The following is a 21,426-nucleotide window of genomic DNA, read 5'->3' as shown; positions in this document are numbered from 1 at the left end:
ATATATATATATATTATTTGGGCAATGTAAAAGGTGTGTCAAATAGCTAAAACTTTTTAAAGTTAATTGAAAAAAGCAATGTAGTTACAAAAGATGGCTTACTAAAAATATTGGAAAATTTGGAAATATTGTATGGTTTTTAGGGAGTGATTTTATAATGTGTGCACTAAATTTATAGGTATATTATTTTTCCTTTGGTAGAGTTTTCCAGAAAAGGATCTTCTACACTGTCCATCTAAGGATGCAATTGAAGCTCATTTTATGTCTTGTATGAAAGAAGCTGTTGCTTTAAAGCATAAAAGCCAAGTAATCAATGAAATGCAGAAAAAAGCTTGTAACTCATGACTCAGAGGGCTGAGGTAATAATCCTAGAACAATAAGAAATTTATGCAGATGGAGATCCTAAATCCTGAGGAACATCTGTTGTTTCAAGCATTTTACTATGTTTATTGTCAGAAAAGTTCAGAGAATTTTAAAATGAATATGCATATAAATATATATAGAGAGAGACCCTATACAATTTACTATGTTTACCTTATTACACATGTATTTATCCACTCATTTCCCTGTCCATCAATTTGTCTCCTTCTTGGTTACATAAAAAGCAGTCAGTACTATTAACTGGTAAGATATCTCACTATGTATATGTGGATTTTTTAAAAAATATAAAATGTCAACATAATTCCAAAATTAGATACGGAAAACTTTATTTTTGTCCTCCTTTCTTTGCCTCTGCTGTGTTCAGAAGTAAACAGTACAAAATTTCATTTATTTTGTGATGGCTTTATTTTAATATAAGCAGATAGTCACACATTCTTCTATATGTCCCATTTTTCCAAGCCCCATAAGGTAGGAGCTCCTGATAAGAGAAGAAGTTAAAAGATGTTCAGCCATCAAACCCATGGTGGCTTTTTTAATCTCTTCTGTGTGTAAGAATGGATGTTACTTATAGGTTATTTTAGGACTTATGTTCCCCCAAGTACATACACCCTCATATGTGCATGAATAGATATACATACACATATACACACAACTGTACAAACCTCAATACTAAGGAAACAGATTTTGGTCCCAGTATCTAGGGTTCTGGGAATGGTACAATATTAATGAAGAAATTTGGTAAAACAAAATGTAACTTCCAACTAGCTGAGTACTTTTCTTATATTGGTGATGATTTCAACCAAGATGATCTTTTTTCTTTTATTATTAATGCATTAATATTTATAAAATATTGGGTTTTATGTGTATAATGTCCCCCATTATGTCCCTTATACCCTTCTGCCAAGAAGGTCTTAAAGCCCCCCTTACTTCTTTTTTGCTGAGACAAGGCAGTGGTTAAGAAAAAATATCTGTCACTTTAGCAACAACCATAGAACTGTGCTACGCCAAAAGCAGTCTAGTGTGACAACTAGAATCACATTGTAATATGTGAATCTACCTTAGAAAAGTAGATTTAGTCCATGAATTGGGTCAGTCAGGAGAGGCCGGGTCAACTGAACAATCTCACCTTTCTGACAGAGAAAGGACAATATTCCTGCCCCAGTAGTTTCCTCTGGTTGAATTTAATAAATTGGTTCCTGGTTTAGCATCAAAAAAATGTGAAAAGGGTGTCATTGTGTGTGTTCCCCAAGTGTCAGGATAATGACACTGCCAAGCTCATCCCTAGTTCCTACCATTGATCCATCCCAGCTCTCAGGAATCAAGGTGATACAAGTCAACTTTCTAATGTGAAGGCCTATAGAAGTAAATACTGTGTGTGTGTGTGTGTATGTGTTTTAAAAGACTTGGGGCCACAGATTTAGCTCAGTGGTGCTGTGCTTGCCTCACAAGTTCAAGGTCCTGAGTTCAATCTCTGGTAACAGAAAGTAAGTAAATAAATAAATTTAAAAATTAAAAAAATACTTGGTAGTGTGTATAATTGCATGGGTTCTTTCGTCTGAACATTCTCAGTGGTGGGTAACTTGGTACTGTAGTTTTCTGTGTCCACACCACCATAGAATACATACCACTGTGAATGTACCCAGCAAAATACAAAGAATATGTGATCTTAGCAAAAGTAATTAATATTTTTGGTCAGGAGACAAAGGTAATTCTATCGCATATAACCCAATAAGCTCCTAAAAACTGTATGAATCTATGTCGTTTTTGATTTGTACATCCCAAAAACACTATCTCTGAGAGGATGGGAATTGAGCCAGAGACAGGAACACCCTAAAGTAGGCCTTTATTAGGGGGCCAGGGTGCAGAGGATAGGGTGCCCGGCTGTCTCGGACAATGGCAAGAGCAGCACGGAGGGGCTGGCTGGGTGAGGTTTTAAATGGGCAAAGGGTCATAAGTGGGGGACATAGTGGAGGTAGATGTTTGCTGCAGCCAGATGTGAGGTTTAAATCCATTGGCAGGTTTGGATTTTCCAGTGGGAAGGAAGGACTAGAGGTGGGAGATCTTTGTGGCAGGAAAGTTGGGTCTTTGTTTCCCCCTAATGAGGAGTGATTTATTATCTGCCAGGAAGAGCCATTTAGGGTGTGGGGTTAGGGCCATTTTATGTGGCAGGGAACTCAATCAATCTTCTTCCTTTTGTGCCCCTTATTCATTAAAAGTCTTCTATACTATGAACAAATGTTCAGCTATGTGTTTGGATCATATAGGTTCCTTGTGTTAGCAGGTAGATACATGTAGACAAAAGGTAGAACTGATTATAAAGCTGTGCGCTGGGTTTACTTACCATCAGTTCTTGTCTACAACAATAAGGCCTGGAGAAATGGAACTTCAAGTTCAAATTCTATAGGCAACTCCCGAATCTCCATCCTCTGTGTTATCTATTATTTTTGGTCCTTTGTTTTGCTCTTACATCCTCTCACAGCTCAGAGCTTTTGGCCACTTGAAAAATAACCCTTCCTACTGGGGATTTAGCTCAGTAGTGCTGCCATCTGCCTCGCCATTGCAAGGTCCAGAGTTCAATCCCCGGTACCTAAATAAATAAAAACAATCCTTCCCTGTGGAAGTCTCTGTCCTGGACACCAGCAGTCTGAAGAAGGAAGCTGTTCATTCCAAAGGCATGTTCATAAAGAAAGTAATTCTTGTTAGTCCATACGTTTGTACCCCAAACAGCACAAATCATCCCTGGTCAACTAATGCAAGAGAGTTGGTGGATGAGCAAGGATCCTCTTGTAGACACACTACACACGATGCAGGGCAAAGAAAGTGGGGCTGGGTAGGCAGAAGAAGGTGAGTTGTGTCCAACAACTTTGTGCTTTACCAGGTTATACATTTTGGAGGTAGCAACTAGGAGAGAGTGTGGTTGTATTTAGTTATGAGAATATGAAACTGGTAGTGGTAAGTTGTCCTTCAAAACATAGGATTCAGGTGTTCAGTGAGCCTCAGAGCCTTCTCATAGCACAGGAGGGCCTCATTCATATCCCCTTTCAACTTGTGGACCAGGCCAAGGAGGCCAAAGCTTTCCACAATGTGAATATTCTGGTGCATACGTCTTTCAGCCAATTTCTCCAGAGCACTTAGAAGTTTTTCTGTGGCATATGACATTTCTTCTATTCTTAGACCCTTTAAATAATGAGTGATTGCCTTATCTTCAGATTTCCTGTAAAATTCTTGGAAACGTCCATAGCGGAAATGAATCTCTTGTTGTATGTGATTATCGATGTTCTTCATGTGGAATAACTTTTGAAAATTGTCCTCTGCCTTTCTTAATTGGCCCGTTTCTGCATACATTTCAGCCAGAGTCACATAAGCCATGTCATATGTGGGCTTTAGTTGTAAAGTGCTTTGAAATTCAAATATAGCCAATCGGGCCAATCTGTCCACATTTTCTTTATCCCGGCCTCTTGGCTGCATGTTTGTAGTCTTCTTTACTTGGATCATTTGTGTCTTGTAGCAAAGTCCAATCTGGTAATGCAAGAAGGCAGAGTTGGGAGTTGCCTGCAAGGCCTTTTCAAAGAACAGAAGAGCTTTTTCTACACAGCCCTTTCTTAGGTAAAACTTGCCTGCATATCGAAAGACATAAGTCTGGAAGGACTTATTGCTCAGGGCTTCTTCAATGCACCTTTCTCCTTCAGCTTCCTCTCCTATCTCCTGAAGCTTTAGGGCAAGGAGGACCTTGATATATGTGTCATTTGGATTTAGCCTCATGGCCTTCCTCAAGGGGTCTAGAGAAATTGCATTCCTGTTGTTCTCACTGCGATAGGCCACAATGGCGTATCCAGTGTTGAATTCAGAGTTTTCAGGCTCCACTTCCAGAGCTTTTTCAAAGCAGGCCTTGGCTCGCTTATAGTTTCTTTTTCCACACTTCAGCAAGGCCCATCCTTCCTCGCAGTCCATCTCAGGACACTCCATCCTAAAACGTGACGGACCTTCCAGCTTCTTGCAAGTGTTCTCCACCTTGTCCAGGTACATCTTGGCATCTGCCAACCTGCCCATGTGGTAATGCACCCAAGCATAGTTGCCCCAGGTCACGATGTTCTTCTTGTCTGACTGGTTCACGTGCTCCCTCTGGATTAAGTCCTCAGCTTCTTTCAAGCTTTGCAGGGCTTCATCGTTCTGGCCTTTCAGGTGTCTCACATAGGCCAGGAGGTTGTGAATTCCCACATTGTACTTTGTGTCAAGGAACTCAATCTCTTCCAAAACCCTGTTTTCTAAATCAGGCATGTCAATATCTTCAATTATCAGCTCCCAAGTAAAGTGACATCTCAGCTGAAGCAGGCTGTGTTCCATTGGATTTCCATCAGATTCCTTACTGTAGAAAGATCACAATTATGCTACTTTTTAAAGTTTTAGTATATTGGGAATGAACATATCATTTTTAATCGTTAGATACTCTTTCTCCCTCTATCACTGCCTCTATAATTTGCTGCCTCTTTGGGTTCTGTGGTCTTGTCCACCAGCAGAAAGTGCTACATAAAAGCCCGTAGGAAATGTTAATTTCTCAATGGTGTCAGTTAAATGAGTCTGAAAATCAACTCAAAATAATTCTGCTAAGATTAAAATAATTTGAGCACCACTTTCAACTCTGTGAATCTCTTCTCCCCGTTTGCTTTCTTCTAACACTGTATTATATCACTAATGATCTCAGAAAAAATGTAGAGTAAGGATTAATAGAAATGTTGACCCTTTACTCATCTTTTCCACATTCCCAATATGGAAGCATGTTTGCATTTCCCTCTTGCCAAGAAAGGATCTGAGTTGAATATAAAACCCAGATTTGGTGATGTCCTGAATGCTTAAAGTAATTTGGGAAATGTGGTAAGGCATCCTACCTCCTTTGCCTCTATGAATTTACTGAGCTAGTCCAAAACAGAGAGGCTAAGCAATGGGAGGAGCCATCTCAGTGGCAGAATTTATTGCCTGGGGTCAGAAGCAGCCAGATGAGTGAAAGAAGCATGAGGTCAAGGGTAAGTCCCTCTGCTGTAATTAAGGGACCCTGAGGTCAGATGACTCTGTAGCTTAGTGCAAGACAGGTACTCAAAACCTCAACAGTTATATTAATTGTCCCCTGCTATCCAATAAGGGTCAATGTGAATAAAAGATTTCTTTCCAATAATTCCCCCTCCTCTGAAGTGGAGGTAAAGCCCTATTCTTTCTTTAGGAATATGAAGGAAGAAAAAGAAATTTGTCTCTATTTTTTGATAAAAGCAGTCCTTACATCCTAAGTAGGTATTATTTCACATTCTATACCTGATATATTTCTACCCATTAGGCCCAAAAGAAGATCCCAGAAGGGAATCTTAAGAAATTTTCTTTAACCTGTGTATATCAATATACATTAAAAATAGTTTTACATAAATCCTACCATCCTGACTCACAATATATAACCATGTTTTAGTCACAAAAATTAGACTATAAAACACTCCCTTTTGAAAATGAAGGAAAAGAAAAAATTCACGAAATGAGGTAGGCAGAGCACACTCAGACTTACTGTTGCCTCTCTGCACATTAGCTGCTCAACATAGTTCTCATTTTCCTCAAGCATTCACTTCAAAAACCCACCAGAGTGGGCCAGGGATTTAGCTCAGTGGTTCGGGTAACTGCCTCTCAAGTGCAAGGGCCTGAGTTCAATCCCTGCTACAAAACACAAAAACAAAAAAACAAAAAACACAGAGCTCTGCTCTCAGGTTCTCCTTGAATGTGTCTGCCCACGCTCTTCATACTTCCAAGCCATTTTTCTAGGTCTGAGTCTGCAGAGGATGATGTCCCTGGCTCTTGCTTGGTGGACTATTGAGGTGAGGAGACCCAAAACTTTCTTTTCCACCACCAATGATAGAAATATTACCCAAGGAAATCTGTGTGTGTGTGTGTGTGTGTGTGTGTGTGTGTGTGTGTGTGTGTAAGTGCATGTGTTAGGGTGAGGGGAGATGAGGTCAAAGCAAGTAAAATTATTATCATGCCTTTGAGTGCTCCCAAAACACATCAGTACCCCTAAAGGAGATGGAGTCAGGAAGAGATTTTGGCCTAAATGCTCTACTCCTCCTCACTGCAGTGTGTGGTAAGAGGACAGACTTTGCCCACGGAAATATTTTCCACATAGATGACCATTACCCTTTAGCAGCTAAAATACTCAAGAATGAACTCTTTCAAACTTTCTAAATATCCAGCCCAATCTCAGGCATCTCAGGGTTGTCCCAGCCAGCACATTTGTAAAAAGTAGAAAATGATCTTCTAGATGTGTATTCAAGGTGGAAAGTATAGTTAGGGTTCTACCTTTGTGAAGACTATAGGACTTTAAAAATCCAAGTTGAACAACTCGACAGGGCTTTTGTGCCAACCTGCTAGAAGAGAACTGCTGTTTTTTCTTATAGGTAGCATTTTAACAACGTGTCATTTTTATCTTGCTTTTGTCTTGGGCCTTGGGAAGACTGTGGGGTAGAATGACATCATAGAAATGTTCATACTCTCCAGGCAGGAATGCTGAGAACCTCAGGTCCTCCTGTTATCTAGGAAGCACACAGAGAGTCTTGCTGTGAGTATTATGTATATTAGTATAAGTTAGGAGGCTGTTCAGTTATGTGGTGACCTAATCTTTCTATACATGTAGCAGATGGGAACTTCTGACCACAAATTATGGTGGCATCTCCCTGGATCCTTCTCTCTTAGCCTGCATGGAAGGAGCTCACTTTGACTCTGTCCCTGTACCACTGGTACCAGGAGTATTTCCATGTAAGCTTTATTTAGTCTGGGATAACCCAGAAGTTCCACAAGACAGCTCAGGGTGTGGCTGGGAAAAGGGGGTCTGAAAACACAAGTACAGGCCATTGTGAAACTTCTTGGGTATCTTGGCTACCGAGGCTGGGGCAGTGGGAGGCCTTGCTTCCTGTCAGCGCCACAGATGCCAGCACAGGTGATGCCATTTTGACCAAGAGCTTCTTCTCCAGTCAGACTCAGCTATTTACTGGGGATGGATCCTTGAAGAAGGACCCCTTTTCCTGAAAGCTCTTTCTCTCTTACTAACTACAACATCAGCTAAGATCAGACAGCAGGTCAGAATACTTCTGAGTAGAAAAATATTTTCTGCAGTTCATCCATTCTAACTAAAGCAGCAAAGAAAGGATATCTGTTTTCTGGAAAAGCACATCACAATCTCAATAAGATTTCTAATTATCTAACACCTATTTCAGTGTTTTCTCTCTTAATGTTAGCCTGCCACATTAATGCTAATAAAAGACTCAAAGTAGATTTCTGGGTCAACTTGGAGTTTCTGAGTCGGCGGGTCTGGCTGGGGCCTGGGAACTTGCATTTCTAGGAAATTCTTAACTGATGTTATAGGATCATATTTTGAGAGCAGTTAATTTAGCAAAAAGTGAGTTTCTTAGTAATCACAAGTTGATAATCTCACAACCTGACTTGTATAACAAGAACAATTTGGCCATTGTTAAAATTACCTTCTTCCCACCTGGATTTAATCAAATTATCAAATCAAAAATCACTTTTCCTCCTTTTTCCATCTGAATGCCTAAGAAGGTCCAAATGTTCTTTCTCTGATGGGTCCACAGGCCAGTCTCCCCTCTGGGCTAAGACCTCTGTTTACTGGGGAACGGTGTGTGTCTGTGAAATTGTCACTGTAGGAGAAAGCGCAACACAAATAGCATCTTGTTTGAAATGAAGGAGTGTTTCTCATTCATCCCCTATGAGCACTACTGCTGTTATTAAACTAGCTGCCCTAACTGAGCAAGCACTATAAGAGGTTGGTCAGGAAACTTGCTTCTGTGTATATGTTCCTATCTGCCACTTTGGACCTACTTTCTTCTGTTCTTCACTCTACCCAGTCCATGGGAAACAAACTCAATGGGCTTCTTGGATGGGACCTCTTTGCTTTTTTTAAACTTTCTTTTGGATTTGGCAAATGTGAGTTTCCACTCAGAAATTAAAACATAAGAGCAGGCAAGTCATAGCATTCATTACTAAGCTCCCACAGTGCTCTGTGCTGGGCTTTCAGTTGTGTCACTGAGCTTTCCACCAATGACCTCTTGAGGAGCCCTCCCCTACAGCTACAGCTAAGGGCCTGGCCAGATCTGGGGACTTCTTCCTCCCTGGTGTCCCTGGAGGACTACACCTGTTTTGTTACTGATACCATTTAGCGAACATATTACCACTTTAGATGGCAATCCCCAGCCCCCATGCAACGCTGTCTCCTGATGATTTCCTTGAACTTTGCATTTACCATCATAAATAACCATCTCATTAAACTGTCTTCACATACCAGGTTGGGGCCTATCAGCATCAGAACCACGAATGAGACAGCCCCCTTAGGAGGAGACCTGCCTGAAACTGGTCTTTAAGGAACATTTCGGAATTGCAAAGTACACAGAAATAAGGTCAGTAAGACACAGAAAGCCCTTACCTCATGGTGCTGAGAGATAGCGGGTGCTGGGAAGTGCTTTCAGGCAGGGTGGGAGGCTCCTTTCAGTTTCGTCCACGGAGTTCTATGGGTTCTGAGATAAGTGTGATGCTTATATATGGGAAGGATCCCATGCAAGTGTTCACACCCTCAAGGCCTAATAAATTTGGCAAATTTCCATCTCCATAAAAATGAAACAGGCTTGTCTGTTTCACACAGGCTCAGTTTCAACAGCTAAGAGGTTACTTTTGAGAAGTGTTTTTCATATGCACATTACTAGCTGGGGCCCTTGTGGGTTTGGAGAGAGGATAATGGATTCTTACAATATCTAATGTTGGGGCAAGCTCAGTAGAAAATAGAATTAGATTCTGTTGTCATTTGTTACTATCACATTATCCTGGGACATGTGCAGTGACACCTCCTTAAATTAGGGCAGAGGTTTATGCCTAGAGAAGAACTGTAGAAAGCCTTTGTCAATTTGTGGAGGAATAAAGTGGCCCGTGGCTTGGTGTCTTCTGTGAATTTGTTGCCTCTAGATTTGAGATATTTGCCAGTAAGAAAAATCTCATATTGTTTATGTCTTCCAGCAGAATTTGTATTATTGTCAATTCATACTATAGGATGACCTTATTAGTATTCAAACAACCCTGTTCCAATTGGTTAGTAGAGAAATGGGTACATATACTCTTAGTCTGTGATGGGGCTACTGGAAACAACGTTACTGTAGAAGTATTAATGTTAACAACCAAATCTAAATTCACACAGCTTTCCTGGGTTGTCCACATGTTTCTTCTCCAGTATTGTTTATATCACTTATTACAAAGCAATGACCACCATGGAGTTATTAGAAAACATTCACATGTTTGATAAAAATTTTCCAGGAGAATAGAGCTAGTGTACTTCCTGGCTATAAATGCAATTAGCAGGGATAAAGGAAAACTTCAAAGACTGCTCCTCAGAAATCCTCTGGCGAAGCATTACTGAATCATTCTGTAAGTTTCTGTATCTTTATTATGCAGAGGGTACAACAAGATAAGCAAAAGGGCAAAAGCTGGGAGTAGTTTCCCTTTGAGCATTTCCAGATAAAGTTACTAATTTGTTTATAGTCTACTAACAATTATTAAGTAAAATGGTAGCCTGGCTGTAATATTTCTTCATTGTCCTGGACTCTTAAGTAAAATATATATCCCAGGTTCCCATACTGTAAGATACTGTCATGAACTTGAGTTTTGGATGATGGACAATAAGCAAACATTATTATTCCATTTCTAGACTCAGGCCATAAAACATACACACCTGCTTTTTCCTCTTTTATGGAAACACCAGGAAGCAATCTATTAAAGATGATGGACGAAAACTTAGTCCTTGAATCATAGGATAGCCATCTGTCAATCAGGAATATGAGAAGTAAATTTGTATGTTGTTGCCCAAGTCATATTTCAGCATTTTTCTGGGATAACAGCTTGTATTGCCATAACTAATGGAGATCATTACAAAAATTAAAACTGTATTATATGTATTTTTCCTAATCCCATATATTATGATCTGTTCATGTAGACATTTAATTGGGCTATGCAGTGCCTTAATTTTTTAATTGTAAAAAGAGAAAAAGACTTGTAAGATATGTTTTATATGAGCTTTTAGTTCTTATGTGTTGAAATCCTTGGTGTTCTTTCTCATGACAGTGAACTTCCCACTTTGTTTTGGGTCTCTGGCTGGCCTTCATTCACTTTAAGGGGGTGGTGGATGATGGGGGTAACCCTATCATCAATGATGGGCATTTTCCATGTTAGCCCTCTCCAACCAAGTACTTCCAGAAACAGCCTGTGGTTGAACAAGTTGGGTACATTGCCCTTGCGACTGTGAAAGAGGGCATACAACTTGGGGTACAGTAGAGCCTCTTATTAAGAATATTTACCAAATTCAAGCTTATGTTGAGGGAATTATGAAGAATTTTCAAGGAAGCGGGGTTTTGCTCAAGAGTAGATGCTTTTGGGAAGCAGGAATAATTCTATGATTGGGGATCATATTGAGAAAGAGAGAAGACTAGACCAAGGCCAAAGATGTAATTTGGAAAAGAGCTTGTCCATCATATTAGCCATGTTAGGGGGCTGTTTGGTTATTTGTCTCATTGAATCTGACAATCTATCCCATGTTGGGGCAAGCCCAGTAGAAAATAGAGATGCATATTTTCTTTTGTCCTCAGGCAATGTTTATCTCTTTATTATTATTATTTTTGAAATGTATATTTTCATGGAATTTGTCAGATTCTGGTATCATTTGTTAGTATACTCTCCTAGAACACCTGCAGTAGTACCTTTTTAAATCAGGACAGAGGTTTATACCTGGAGGAATACTATAGAAAGCCTTTGTTAGTTTGTGGAAGAATGAAGTAGTGGATGGTTTATCATCTTCTGCGAGGCCATTGGAAGTGAAACAAGCTTAATGTTTTTGTCCTATGTTCAGACATGATTACAGACTGATCTTGTGTTTGCCTTGATCTACCATGGTTACAGGGGGTTCTTGTCTGATGTTCATGTCCTGTGAAATTGTTTATGTGTTTAAGGAGAACACCAGGCCAGATTCCCAGATCTCCAGCATTGCTCTTCTTCTCAGGGAAATTCTGTATTAGGCAGCACAGAAATTACCCAACAGACAGAGGGGTATCCTGACCTTTCCAAAGCCAAAGATAAATTAATCAGAAAATGAATATCAAGCAGGACTTTGTGCATTTGCATTTCAAATGTGCAGATCTCATGGGGAAAATGTATGCTTAAAAAGGGATATAGTTAAAAAAACAACCTGTGCAAATTAAAAACGTTTTTCAGGGGCTGGAAATTTAGCTCTGCGGTTCTACCACCGGCCTCACAAGTACAAGGACCCAAATTTGATTCCCCGGTACCAGGAAAAAAAGAAAATTTTTTTCCATGTCTCCTCTAAGGATGGATTTAGGCCCCGTGACATATACCACAACTGCCCATCAGCATCAGACAAGTTCCCAGCTGGCATTCCTGACGGCACACAATGTTGTCTGGATCCTCGTGTTCTTCAATCCACTAACCCACAAGAGTGCCTGAATAATAGGAACCCTAATCCTACTCTCCCTAAGTGTACTGCAGTTATTGCAGTAGGTAGTAACATTCTCCAAGCATGATGACAGTACAGAAATGGAAAGTGGGACCACTGAGAGAACAAAGGAAAAGGAGCTGTGCCCAGACAGGCCTCCAAGGAAGTTTAATTTTGCTTAAAAGGAAGAGTGATTGATGGGCAAACCTTTTTATTCTGAGAAGCAGCAAACCCTGGCTTTTCATGTACTGGCAAGGTTTCTCTCAGACATACCTTTTAGGACTCTGAGAAAAAGATATGAAATGCCACCACAGAACAGCTCTTCTTCCACATTGGAGCCAATGAGACATCTTTTCCTGAGACTTCCTCCTTTCTCCTCAGTTTGGGCATAATGGAAAATATTAAAACATTTCACTTCTGCCTGATTTTGTGCCCACAAGATAGTACTGCTCAGTGGGGGAGGCTACCTGCAGCCAGTCTGTCTGGGGTCACTGCTGGACTTGGCATTTATTGAATGTGTGACCTTGGGCTAGTTACCTCACATTTCCAAGTCGTATTTACTTACCTGTAATTCAGGGTGGCATTGAGCCTTTCCTCATGGAGTTATTGTGATAAGAAATGGGATATTTTAGGAAAAGCGTGTCTCACTTAAGATCATTCAGGACTTGTGAGTGATGTTTTTAACCGCAGGAAGTAGGCATGTACTTCTCTCTGTGCATCTGGGAGTACTTTTCCTTTCCAAGACTGGTGCCTCATATCATGTCTCTGTGCAGCCTCTGAGACATGAGTATTCTGTTGTGAGGTTCAGCCCAGAACTATCTAGATATTCTCACTTTAGGGTCAGGTCAAGGATCTGGGGGAGGGGCAACACTTTCAGCTCTCTTTTTTTGGGGGGATGGGGGATCAAACTCTGGACCTTGCACTTAGGAAGCAGGCAGCAGCACCACTGAGCTAAATCCTGGGCCCAGCTCTCTTCTTCCAGTTCTATATCAGATGGGAGGCTTCTAATAGAATAAATGAGTTTTTAGATGCAATATGTTCTGCGAGGCACTAGGTTTATCCCAACTCTCAAAGAAAGGGATGGAAAGATAAGCAAATAATGAAATGAATGTCAGAAGATCTGTGTATACTGAGAGCAGTAGGACTGGAATTTTTGTTCATAAAATTATTGCTTAGTAATAGAGTGTCAGGAAAACAGAACGGGTGTTTATCACATGAATACTATGAATTTGGCAGGCGTCTAGGTTTAGAGGGGGGCTGGCTCAGCTGATTAGATATTATGAATCTCGTCCAATATGTCCTTGACATAAACACACTCATGAACAAGGACAGTGTAGTATTAGGGAGAGGAAACATAAAACATATGTGTGTGGGTGGGAGTACTTTTAAGAAGAAAAGAACCAGGGACACTGGAGAAGGAAACTTCTTTTTTTAAGGACAGGATTTCTACTTGTAGAATGAAATTTAAGCACTAGATGATGGGTCCATTATCAGGAATCTGGGACAAGGTCGGTTAAGCATTCCTGTTTCACTAACCTCCTTGCTGCATTATGCTTCTCCGCTGTTCCAAAAAGCTGCTGACCATACTGATTTGCTCTTCAGAAATCTTCCTCAGCTGCCTGCAGTAAATGCTGAAGAGACTAAATAAGGAGGAAGCGGGAGGCAAGGAGAATGTACCAGCTGATGCTTTCTCTGGGTTTCTAAGTAGTAATTGCCTTTTTGAAAGGGAAAAGGGATCTGGAAAGTGAAAGCAATTTAAAATCAGCAAGGAGGAAAACGAAACCCAACATTTAGAACTACTAAGGCTGAGCCACAGCACATCCTCCAAATTGTTGCTCTGAGACTACGGTGTGAGAGATGAGAAAATATCCCCAGACATCAGACCATCCTTCTGGGAGGGCCCCCAAAGCTACATTTTTAAAAACTTTATATTTTTCATTAGTGCATATTTGTCATACATATTATTCACATTCATCATAAGGAATTTGTACCTGTGTATAATCTATCGTATCCTATCATTCCCCGTTCCTCTCCTCCCTTCAACCCTTCTTCCCCTTCCCATTTATGAAAGCTTTGTTTCAATTTTTCTTCTATTCTCTCTTTTTTCCTTTTCCCTTCTTCCCCTTCCCATTTGAACATGTTCTTCCTACTGCCCAAAATCTATCCTCCACTGTGCTACTTGTTTACACTTTGGATTTCTCACACAAGAGAAACAATGTGATATTTAAAATTGTGTATCTGATTTATTTCACTCAAGAGTAGGGTCTCTAGGTACATTCATTTTGCTACAAATGACTCAAGTTTATCCTTCTTTATAGCAGAGTAGTACTCTATTGTATATAAATGAAACATTTTTTTAATGCATTCATCTATTGGATGGGCATATGGGCTGTTTCCAAAATTCAGCTATTATAAATTGTGCTACCATAAACATGAATATGCATATATCCCTGTGGTATGATGCCTAGGAAGTGGACAACTGAGTCAATGGAAGCTCCCATTTTAGTTTTTTGAGGAATCTCTGTATTGGTTTCCATAGTGTTTGCACCAGTTTAGGCTCCCTCCTGCAATGGAGAAGCGCTTCTTTTTCCACACAGCCTCACTAGTATTTATTATGATCTGATTTCTTGATGATAACTATTGTTTCTGAAGTGAGATATAATCTCAATATTGTTTTTTGTTTGTTTTTGTTTTGTTTTTTGATACTGGGAATCGAACTCGGGCCCTTGCACTTGCAAGGCAGGTGGCAAAACCACTGAGCTAAACCTGTGGCTCAGTGTTATTTTAATTTGCATTTCTAGAATGACCAGTGATGTTGAGCATTTTTTCATACATTTATTTGTCTGTTCATTTCAGATGCCTATTTTTGGGTTGTCTTTAAATTTGGAGGTCTTTTAAGTTTTTCATATATTCTAGATATTAGTCCTTTGTCTAAGGAGTGACATTAAATTATTTTCCTATTCTGTGAGTTGTCACTTCATTCTTTTGGTGGTTTCCTTTGCTGTGAAAAAGCTTTTTACTTTGATGTGATCTCAGTTGTTAAGTCTCTGTAATATTTCCTGTGTGATTGGGGTTTTGTTCATAAAGTCTTTGCCTATACCCATATTTTAAAGAGTTTTACCTATTCTATTTCCCAGCAGATTTAGCGTTTCTGTATTAATATTTAGATCTTTGACCCATTTCAATTTTAGTTTAGTGCATGATGAGAGATATGGGCTTAGGTTCAATTTTCAGCATGTGGAGAACCAGTTTTTCCATCACCATTTATTATTGTTATTGGTACATTTTAGATATACAATACAGTTACATTCTTCATTGGGATCTTGTACCTTTACATGATGTATCTTGGTTCTTATTTTTCCCCCAACTAGCACCATTTGTTAAAGAGGCTATCTCCTTTTGTTATTGTTGTTGTTGCCTGTAACAAACTGTTTCTCTCATGATAGTGTTGTAGTAAAACTTCAAGTTGGGAATTATGATGCCCCCTGCCATGCCCTTGTTGCCCATAATCGCTTTTACTATTCTAGTCTCTTCTGGTTGCACATAAAGCTTAAGATTATTTTTTTTTCTAGTTCTTGAGGTATACTATTGAAAATTTGATTGGGATTGCATTAAATCTCTTCCAACTGTTTTAGAAGTATGGACAGTTTCAGTATATTGGTTTTGTCTATACAATAATGAGGGACGTATTTCCATTTTCAGATACCCTTTTTGATTTCCTTCTTCAGAGTACTATACTTCTCAGTGTGTAGGTCTTTCACTTTTTTTGTTAGATTGATTTCTGAATATTTCATTTTGCTTGATGTTATTATGAAAGGTGTTGTTTCCTTGATTTCTCTCAGTGAGTTTATTATTCATGTACAGTAAAGTTATTGATTTTTGAGTGTTGACTTTGTATTCTGCTACTATGCCAAATTTGGTTATTAATTCTAGGAGTGTTGGTGAGTCTTCTGTGTAAAATTATGTTATCAGCAAATAATGATAATTGAACTTTTTCATTTCTTATCCATGTTCTTTTATTCCTTTCTGTTATCTACTTGCTTGGACTAGTGTATCCAGATCTATATTGAACAAGAGTGGTGATTGTGGGTATCTTTGTCTTGTTTATGATTTTAGAGTGAATACTTTCAGTTTTTGACCATTTAGTATGATGTTGGCTATTGGTTTGTCATAGATGACTTTTACCAGATTGAAATAAAGATCTTCTATTCCAATATTCTGTAGGATTTTTTAAAAAATCATGAGTGGATGTTGGACTTTGTCAGATGCTTTTTCTGCATCTATTGAGATGAGCAATGTGGTATATTCCATTTATCAGTTTGAATATGTTGAACCATCCCTGCTTCCCTGAGATGAATCCTATAAGGGAGAAAGTTGTAAAGATTAGAGCAGATATTAATGCAATTGAGTCTAAGAAAACCATACAAAAATCAATGAATCAAAAAGTTGTTTCTTTGAAAGATTAAACAAAATAAACAAACTCAGCCAACTTTATCAAAAAAGAAAAAGACCCAAATCTATGCAAGTAGGAATGTAAAACATGAAATCACAACAGACCCTGCAGAAATTCAGAGTATGAATACCTTCTTTGAGAGCTTGTACTCCAGTAAGATAGAAAACTCAGGAGAAATGGACATATTCCTAGACATATGAATTACCAAAACTGAATCAAGAGGATGTAAAAATTCTAAATAATTCAATATCAGTCAACGAAATTGAAGAATCAAAGAAAAAAACAAAACAAAACAAAATATCTACCAACAAAGAGCCCAAGTCCTGATGGATTCACTGCTGAATTCTGTAAGAACTTTTGAGAAGATTTAATGCCCCTACATCTCGAATTATTTAATGAAATTGAAAGGGAAGAAATACTTCCTCATTTCTGAAAGAAAGAATTACCCTGATACCAAAACCAGAGAAAGATTCAAAAGAGAACTATAGGCCAATCTCTTTCATGCATATAGATGCCAAAAGCTTCAATGGGATACTGGTAAATAGAATACAGCAAATCAGCAAAAAGATTATATAAGGGCTCAGAATTTAACTCAGTGGCACTGTGCCAGCCTCACAAGTACAAGGTCTTGAGTTCAATGGCTGGTAACACACACACACACACACACACACACACACACACACAAATTATACACCAGGAAACTACATTTTAAATAAGGTCTCTAGGAGATTCTGGGACCACAAGAGGGAAAGACTCTTGTAAAATATTTTGAAAAAAATGAAACAGTCATGCCAAAAATTAAAGTAAAATAAAATATTTTGAAAAAAATCCTATTTTTGTCCAATAAATTAATTTACTGGTGTGTGAGACAATTTGCCTGGTGAGACCCAGATTTAATTCTCTCTGTTCATGTTTCTAACTCTGGAATTTTCCAAGAGTCAAATCACTGAACTTGAATGTCCGCTCCCCACCTTCCCTTTTGGCTTTTTTCAGTTTATTGCTGGAAGGAGTTACATCAGCCTAACTGAATGCAGATCCCAAATGATTACCTCATACAAACTGTTAGGTTTTTAAACTTGTGACAAGGGACAGAAGGGACATTCTACCTATTGCAAGGAAATTTTCACTTAAGTTTCAGTGAGCGACAAGCACTTAAAATCCACAAACCTTCAGCTCATCATCCTTGACCAGTCCAATCTGTACCAGTGACTGGCATGTTCTTGTACTGGTCACCCTGGAGCTGGGTGTCTCCATATTCTGGATGTTTGATTACAGTACCATTGCAGGAAAATTTCTTAGACACCTTCACTAGTTTCTTTATATTATAACCATGAGCACTTCCTTGGACAAGGGTCTTCTTGTCATTTATTTATCTGTTGAATTCTTATATGGCAATAATCCTCAGTGCTGGCAGCAAGCAGGTCATTACCCTGACTTGAACAAGCAAAGGTATCAAAAGAAGGGCTGGGTTCTGCCACCTGCCTCATGAAATCAAGTTCCTGAATTTTATCCCTGATACCAACACCCCCCCCCCAAAAGGACTCAAAAGAATGGAGGTTCTAAATACCAGAATTAGGTTACCTCAGAGGAAATGGCCTGTGGAAAGTGGCTGTGGGGGTGGGAGTGACTGGTCACTGGGAAGCAGGGGACTCAAAAAGGAATCAGCTGAGTCCTCAGCAGCAGTGGTTCAGTGACTGGGACCTCAAATGTTACTTTTATCCCACACTACGAATAGGAAGCCAAGCATTAGAAAGATCTCTGGCTAGTTTAGCTCTCTGAGGTCAAAGGAAATCATTTAGTTTACTCAGTTTTAAATTGGAAATAGTGGTAAATGTATTGTTGTTTAATAGATGGATGAATAATTTTATATATTTGTGATATGAGCTTTGAAGAGATTTGAAAAAAAATTATAATATTTCCCAACTGTCTGGTAAAAAAAAATCCATAAAAACTAAGGGCATAGAATTCCCATGGCTGATTTAAGGGTGAAGGAATCCTTAGATAAAGGTAAGTGTACTTTTGCCCTGAGGCTACACACAGATGAGAGGCTTCAGTATCAGAACTGGCCCAATACAAGGTTTTCCAACCACAGAATTTCATAAGATACTCAATTTCAGAGATTAGCCGGCCCTCAAGTATCCAACACAGCCTGGAGCCAACATGGAGAAAAACTGAGGCATATTTACTGGTAAGCATTATAAAAAAAAGAGGCACAACTTCCCCTAGAGATAGACAGCGGTGATTGATATTTTAAATGGGAATTTCCTTGTATGTGACTTGTTTTTCCATTTGATCCCCATTTAATCAATATTACCTGGGTCACTGTACCTGCAGTCTTATTAGTTGGTCATGATTTTGTCCTACTTCATGCCCACCTTGTAAATTTCTATTGGGTGTTATAGTTTTGTCCCACTTTGTACTGCCTCACCATGTGGCTTTACTATATAAAATATCTTTGAAATGTCGGGTAGGTGGGCAACCTACTTTCTGGTCCCCCTCAATACATTTTTTTCCTACTCTTAACCTCTGTTGTCCCTAGAAGTCATTCTTCAATTTTAGAGAAACTGAACTCATGTTTTGGATACCTAGCAGGTTTTGGAGTTTTATTTTTTCCCTCTATATCATAGTTATGATTGTTCATATTATTTACAAATCTGTTATCTTGTTAATAATAAAATAACATACCTTTATAAGAAATATGAGTACTATCCTATGTCACTGGCTAGCACAGGTCCATGTGATAATGGAAATTAAAACAAGTTTAAGAGTATAAATTTACATGCAAAAGCTTTAATTAGAAGGTAAAAAAAGTGAAAAGGGAGTCTTCTGACAAAATAACAGAACCTAGGAAAAGGTCTGAGGAACTGAAAGTGCAAAGATCAGCAAAGGTGAATCAGAGTGGCTAAAAGCAAAGGACCTTCTATGGGCTGGGCTCCAGTCACACATTATCTCAGTCTTGTTTTCACAGCTCCAGAGGAGTCCTCCTGACTTGAGGGGCAATTCAGTAATGGGAGGATTGCTGGAATCCAAGGTGACTTTAGGTTTAAGGCAGTAATGATTGTGGGGTGCAGCTTCTATCTTGCTCTTCTCTGTCATGTACAGTAATGTGATAAGCTAGATACATTTAAGCTAATAAGCCCTGTTTTGCTAATGTTTACCAGACCCTTTCTAAAAGAATGATATGCTTATTTGCAGAGCTGAAAAGGATTTGACCTAGAGTTTAATAAAATAAAACAAGCATGTAATTAAAATAATGCAACAAAATCCATAAACCTGTGGTAAATCTCAAATATAAGAAACTATAGAATGTCTAGAACCTTCTTGGTTTTCCTCGAGGCTGCAGCCTTATTTGAGAAGATTAAGCCTGAAAAAATTAGAGTGTGCTCCCCTGTAGGCACTCTTGAAAGGGAATTTTGCAAGGAAATTTTGCTCTTGTTATTCAAGCTGGACTTACTGTGGGAAACTTCCTACTTGAAATTTTTCTTTGTTCAACATATCTAGGCCTACCCTGCCTCACATACCTGGATATGTCTGAGCCAACCTCCACATCACAGGAATGTCTTTGTCTCCAGAAGAGTTTTGTCATTTTACCAGAATGTAATGAGATAGACTTCATACCTTAAATCACCCAATAAGCATGTTACCAGTATTATGTACAAGCCAATATAATGACTAAGCCCACTTGTTAATGCATGTTCAGTTTCTCTAACCAATGATTGTATACCAAAGTGGCCTCATTTGAAATGCCCCCTCCTAGAAGGCATATCTTCTTTGTTCAAGTGTGGGATGGGGCCATTCTCCTGTCTGTGAACACAGACTGACCTGCTAGCATAATTAAACTTACTGCTCTTTTCCCATGGCTTCTGGTGTGCTTCTATTCTCCCAGATTAGCAAATACAAGCCATATAAATCAAATAGAAGTTTGCTATTTCACTCTCACTAAACTCCAAGTCTGTTCCCTGCTCCTAGCTCCCATTTATTTTAGAGTTGTTAGGCTGCCTGATGGGTGTAGCAGACACCTCTGCCCAGTATTAGCAGGCTACAGTGGCAGAAGCTTCTTGCCTCTCCATAATTCAGCTGTGTTACATTGGGAGTAGCAGAGCTTGGCTGAGTTCACTCCCAGTTAAGATCAACTGATTCTAGCTAAATTTTCCCCTTCTGAATTAACTGTTTGTTCTCTTCAGCAAAAATACACTTTTGCATTCATTCTACAGACTGGCATGCTCAATAGTTGTTAGAAGCAGGTGTCTTGAGGTCTGCCCAGTTTCCCTTCTTCCTACATTTCTTAATGAATAAACATTGGATGTCCTGGGAGTTCTTTGTCTTTGCTTCCCAGAGTAGTTTAGATTAGCCCAAGACTCAATTTCTCTCAAGTCTCTGTGTTTCTTTTAATTCCCACTTTACTATTTCTTGGGCATCCTACTGGTCTGCAAGAGGCCAGGAACACTGCCAGGATCTCTGGTAACTCCCATTATCCTTTCCATATAGATAAACCAGAAAGTGCTACAAAAATAAAAATGCATGACTTTGTAAGACAACTTTATGATTGAAATGGACAAATACCTATTTAATCTCTTAGTAATGAGAGACAATATGAGAGCAAATGTAACAGAGACTTGAAGGCTGCTTTGCTAAAAGCACTGATTCTTCACTTGTACTTACAAAAATTGCTTGGTAACTAAAAGACAGAAGCTTGGCATCTTTGCTTTCATTGTTTATGTATCTTCTTTGGTACCTTAAACTTTAGATCATTTCAAGCTCCTAAAAAAAGGAGAGCAAGACAAACCCAAAATTGATCCAACAGAAATCCAGAGGCTCATTAATACCTACTTCAAGAATGTACATGCCAATAAGATGGAAAACACAGAAGAAACTGACAGATTCCTAGGTACATGTGACTTACTAAAGTCAAATGAAGAAGATATTAAAATTCTAAATACTTCAAATTCAATCAGTGAGATTAAAATGCAATTAAAAATTTACAACAAAGAAAAGCGCAGGTCCTGATGGCTTCACTGTTAAATTCTACAAGAAATTTAGAAAATAGCTAATGCCAGTACTTCTC

General features: G+C 38.9%; 2 protein-coding genes and 1 pseudogene across 2 annotated transcripts in view; 1 reads left to right on the top strand and 2 right to left on the bottom strand.

Annotated features, from left to right (window-relative positions):
• LOC117287032 (autophagy protein 5-like) overlaps positions 1-359 on the top strand; it is a 20,875-nt gene extending 20,516 nt beyond the window's left edge. The window contains exon 3 of the mRNA XM_033766338.1: positions 202-359. Coding sequence (XP_033622229.1) covers positions 202-345 — 144 coding nt within the window. The 3' untranslated portion in view covers positions 346-359. The remainder of the gene's footprint in view (positions 1-201) is intronic.
• Positions 360-1,852: 1,493 nt separating this feature from the next.
• On the bottom strand, positions 1,853-8,952 carry LOC104848838 (interferon-induced protein with tetratricopeptide repeats 1B). Its single transcript, XM_010605017.2, has 2 exons — positions 8,846-8,952; positions 1,853-4,747 (listed from the first exon to the last, which is right to left on the bottom strand). Exons 1-2 carry the CDS (start codon positions 8,848-8,850, stop codon positions 3,346-3,348), a joined length of 1,407 nt encoding a protein of 468 aa, XP_010603319.2. The 5' UTR covers positions 8,851-8,952; the 3' UTR covers positions 1,853-3,345.
• An 8,561-nt stretch (positions 8,953-17,513) lies between these two features.
• LOC104848846 lies at positions 17,514-17,848 on the bottom strand (annotated as a pseudogene).
• Between the last annotated feature and the right edge of the window lie 3,578 nt (positions 17,849-21,426).

Source organism: Fukomys damarensis, unplaced genomic scaffold, assembly GCF_012274545.1.
Source record: "Fukomys damarensis isolate Sample0158 unplaced genomic scaffold, DMR_v1.0_HiC HiC_scaffold_20, whole genome shotgun sequence".
Classification (NCBI taxonomy): Eukaryota; Metazoa; Chordata; class Mammalia; order Rodentia; family Bathyergidae; genus Fukomys; species Fukomys damarensis.
This window is presented reverse-complemented; position numbering and strand designations above follow the sequence as displayed.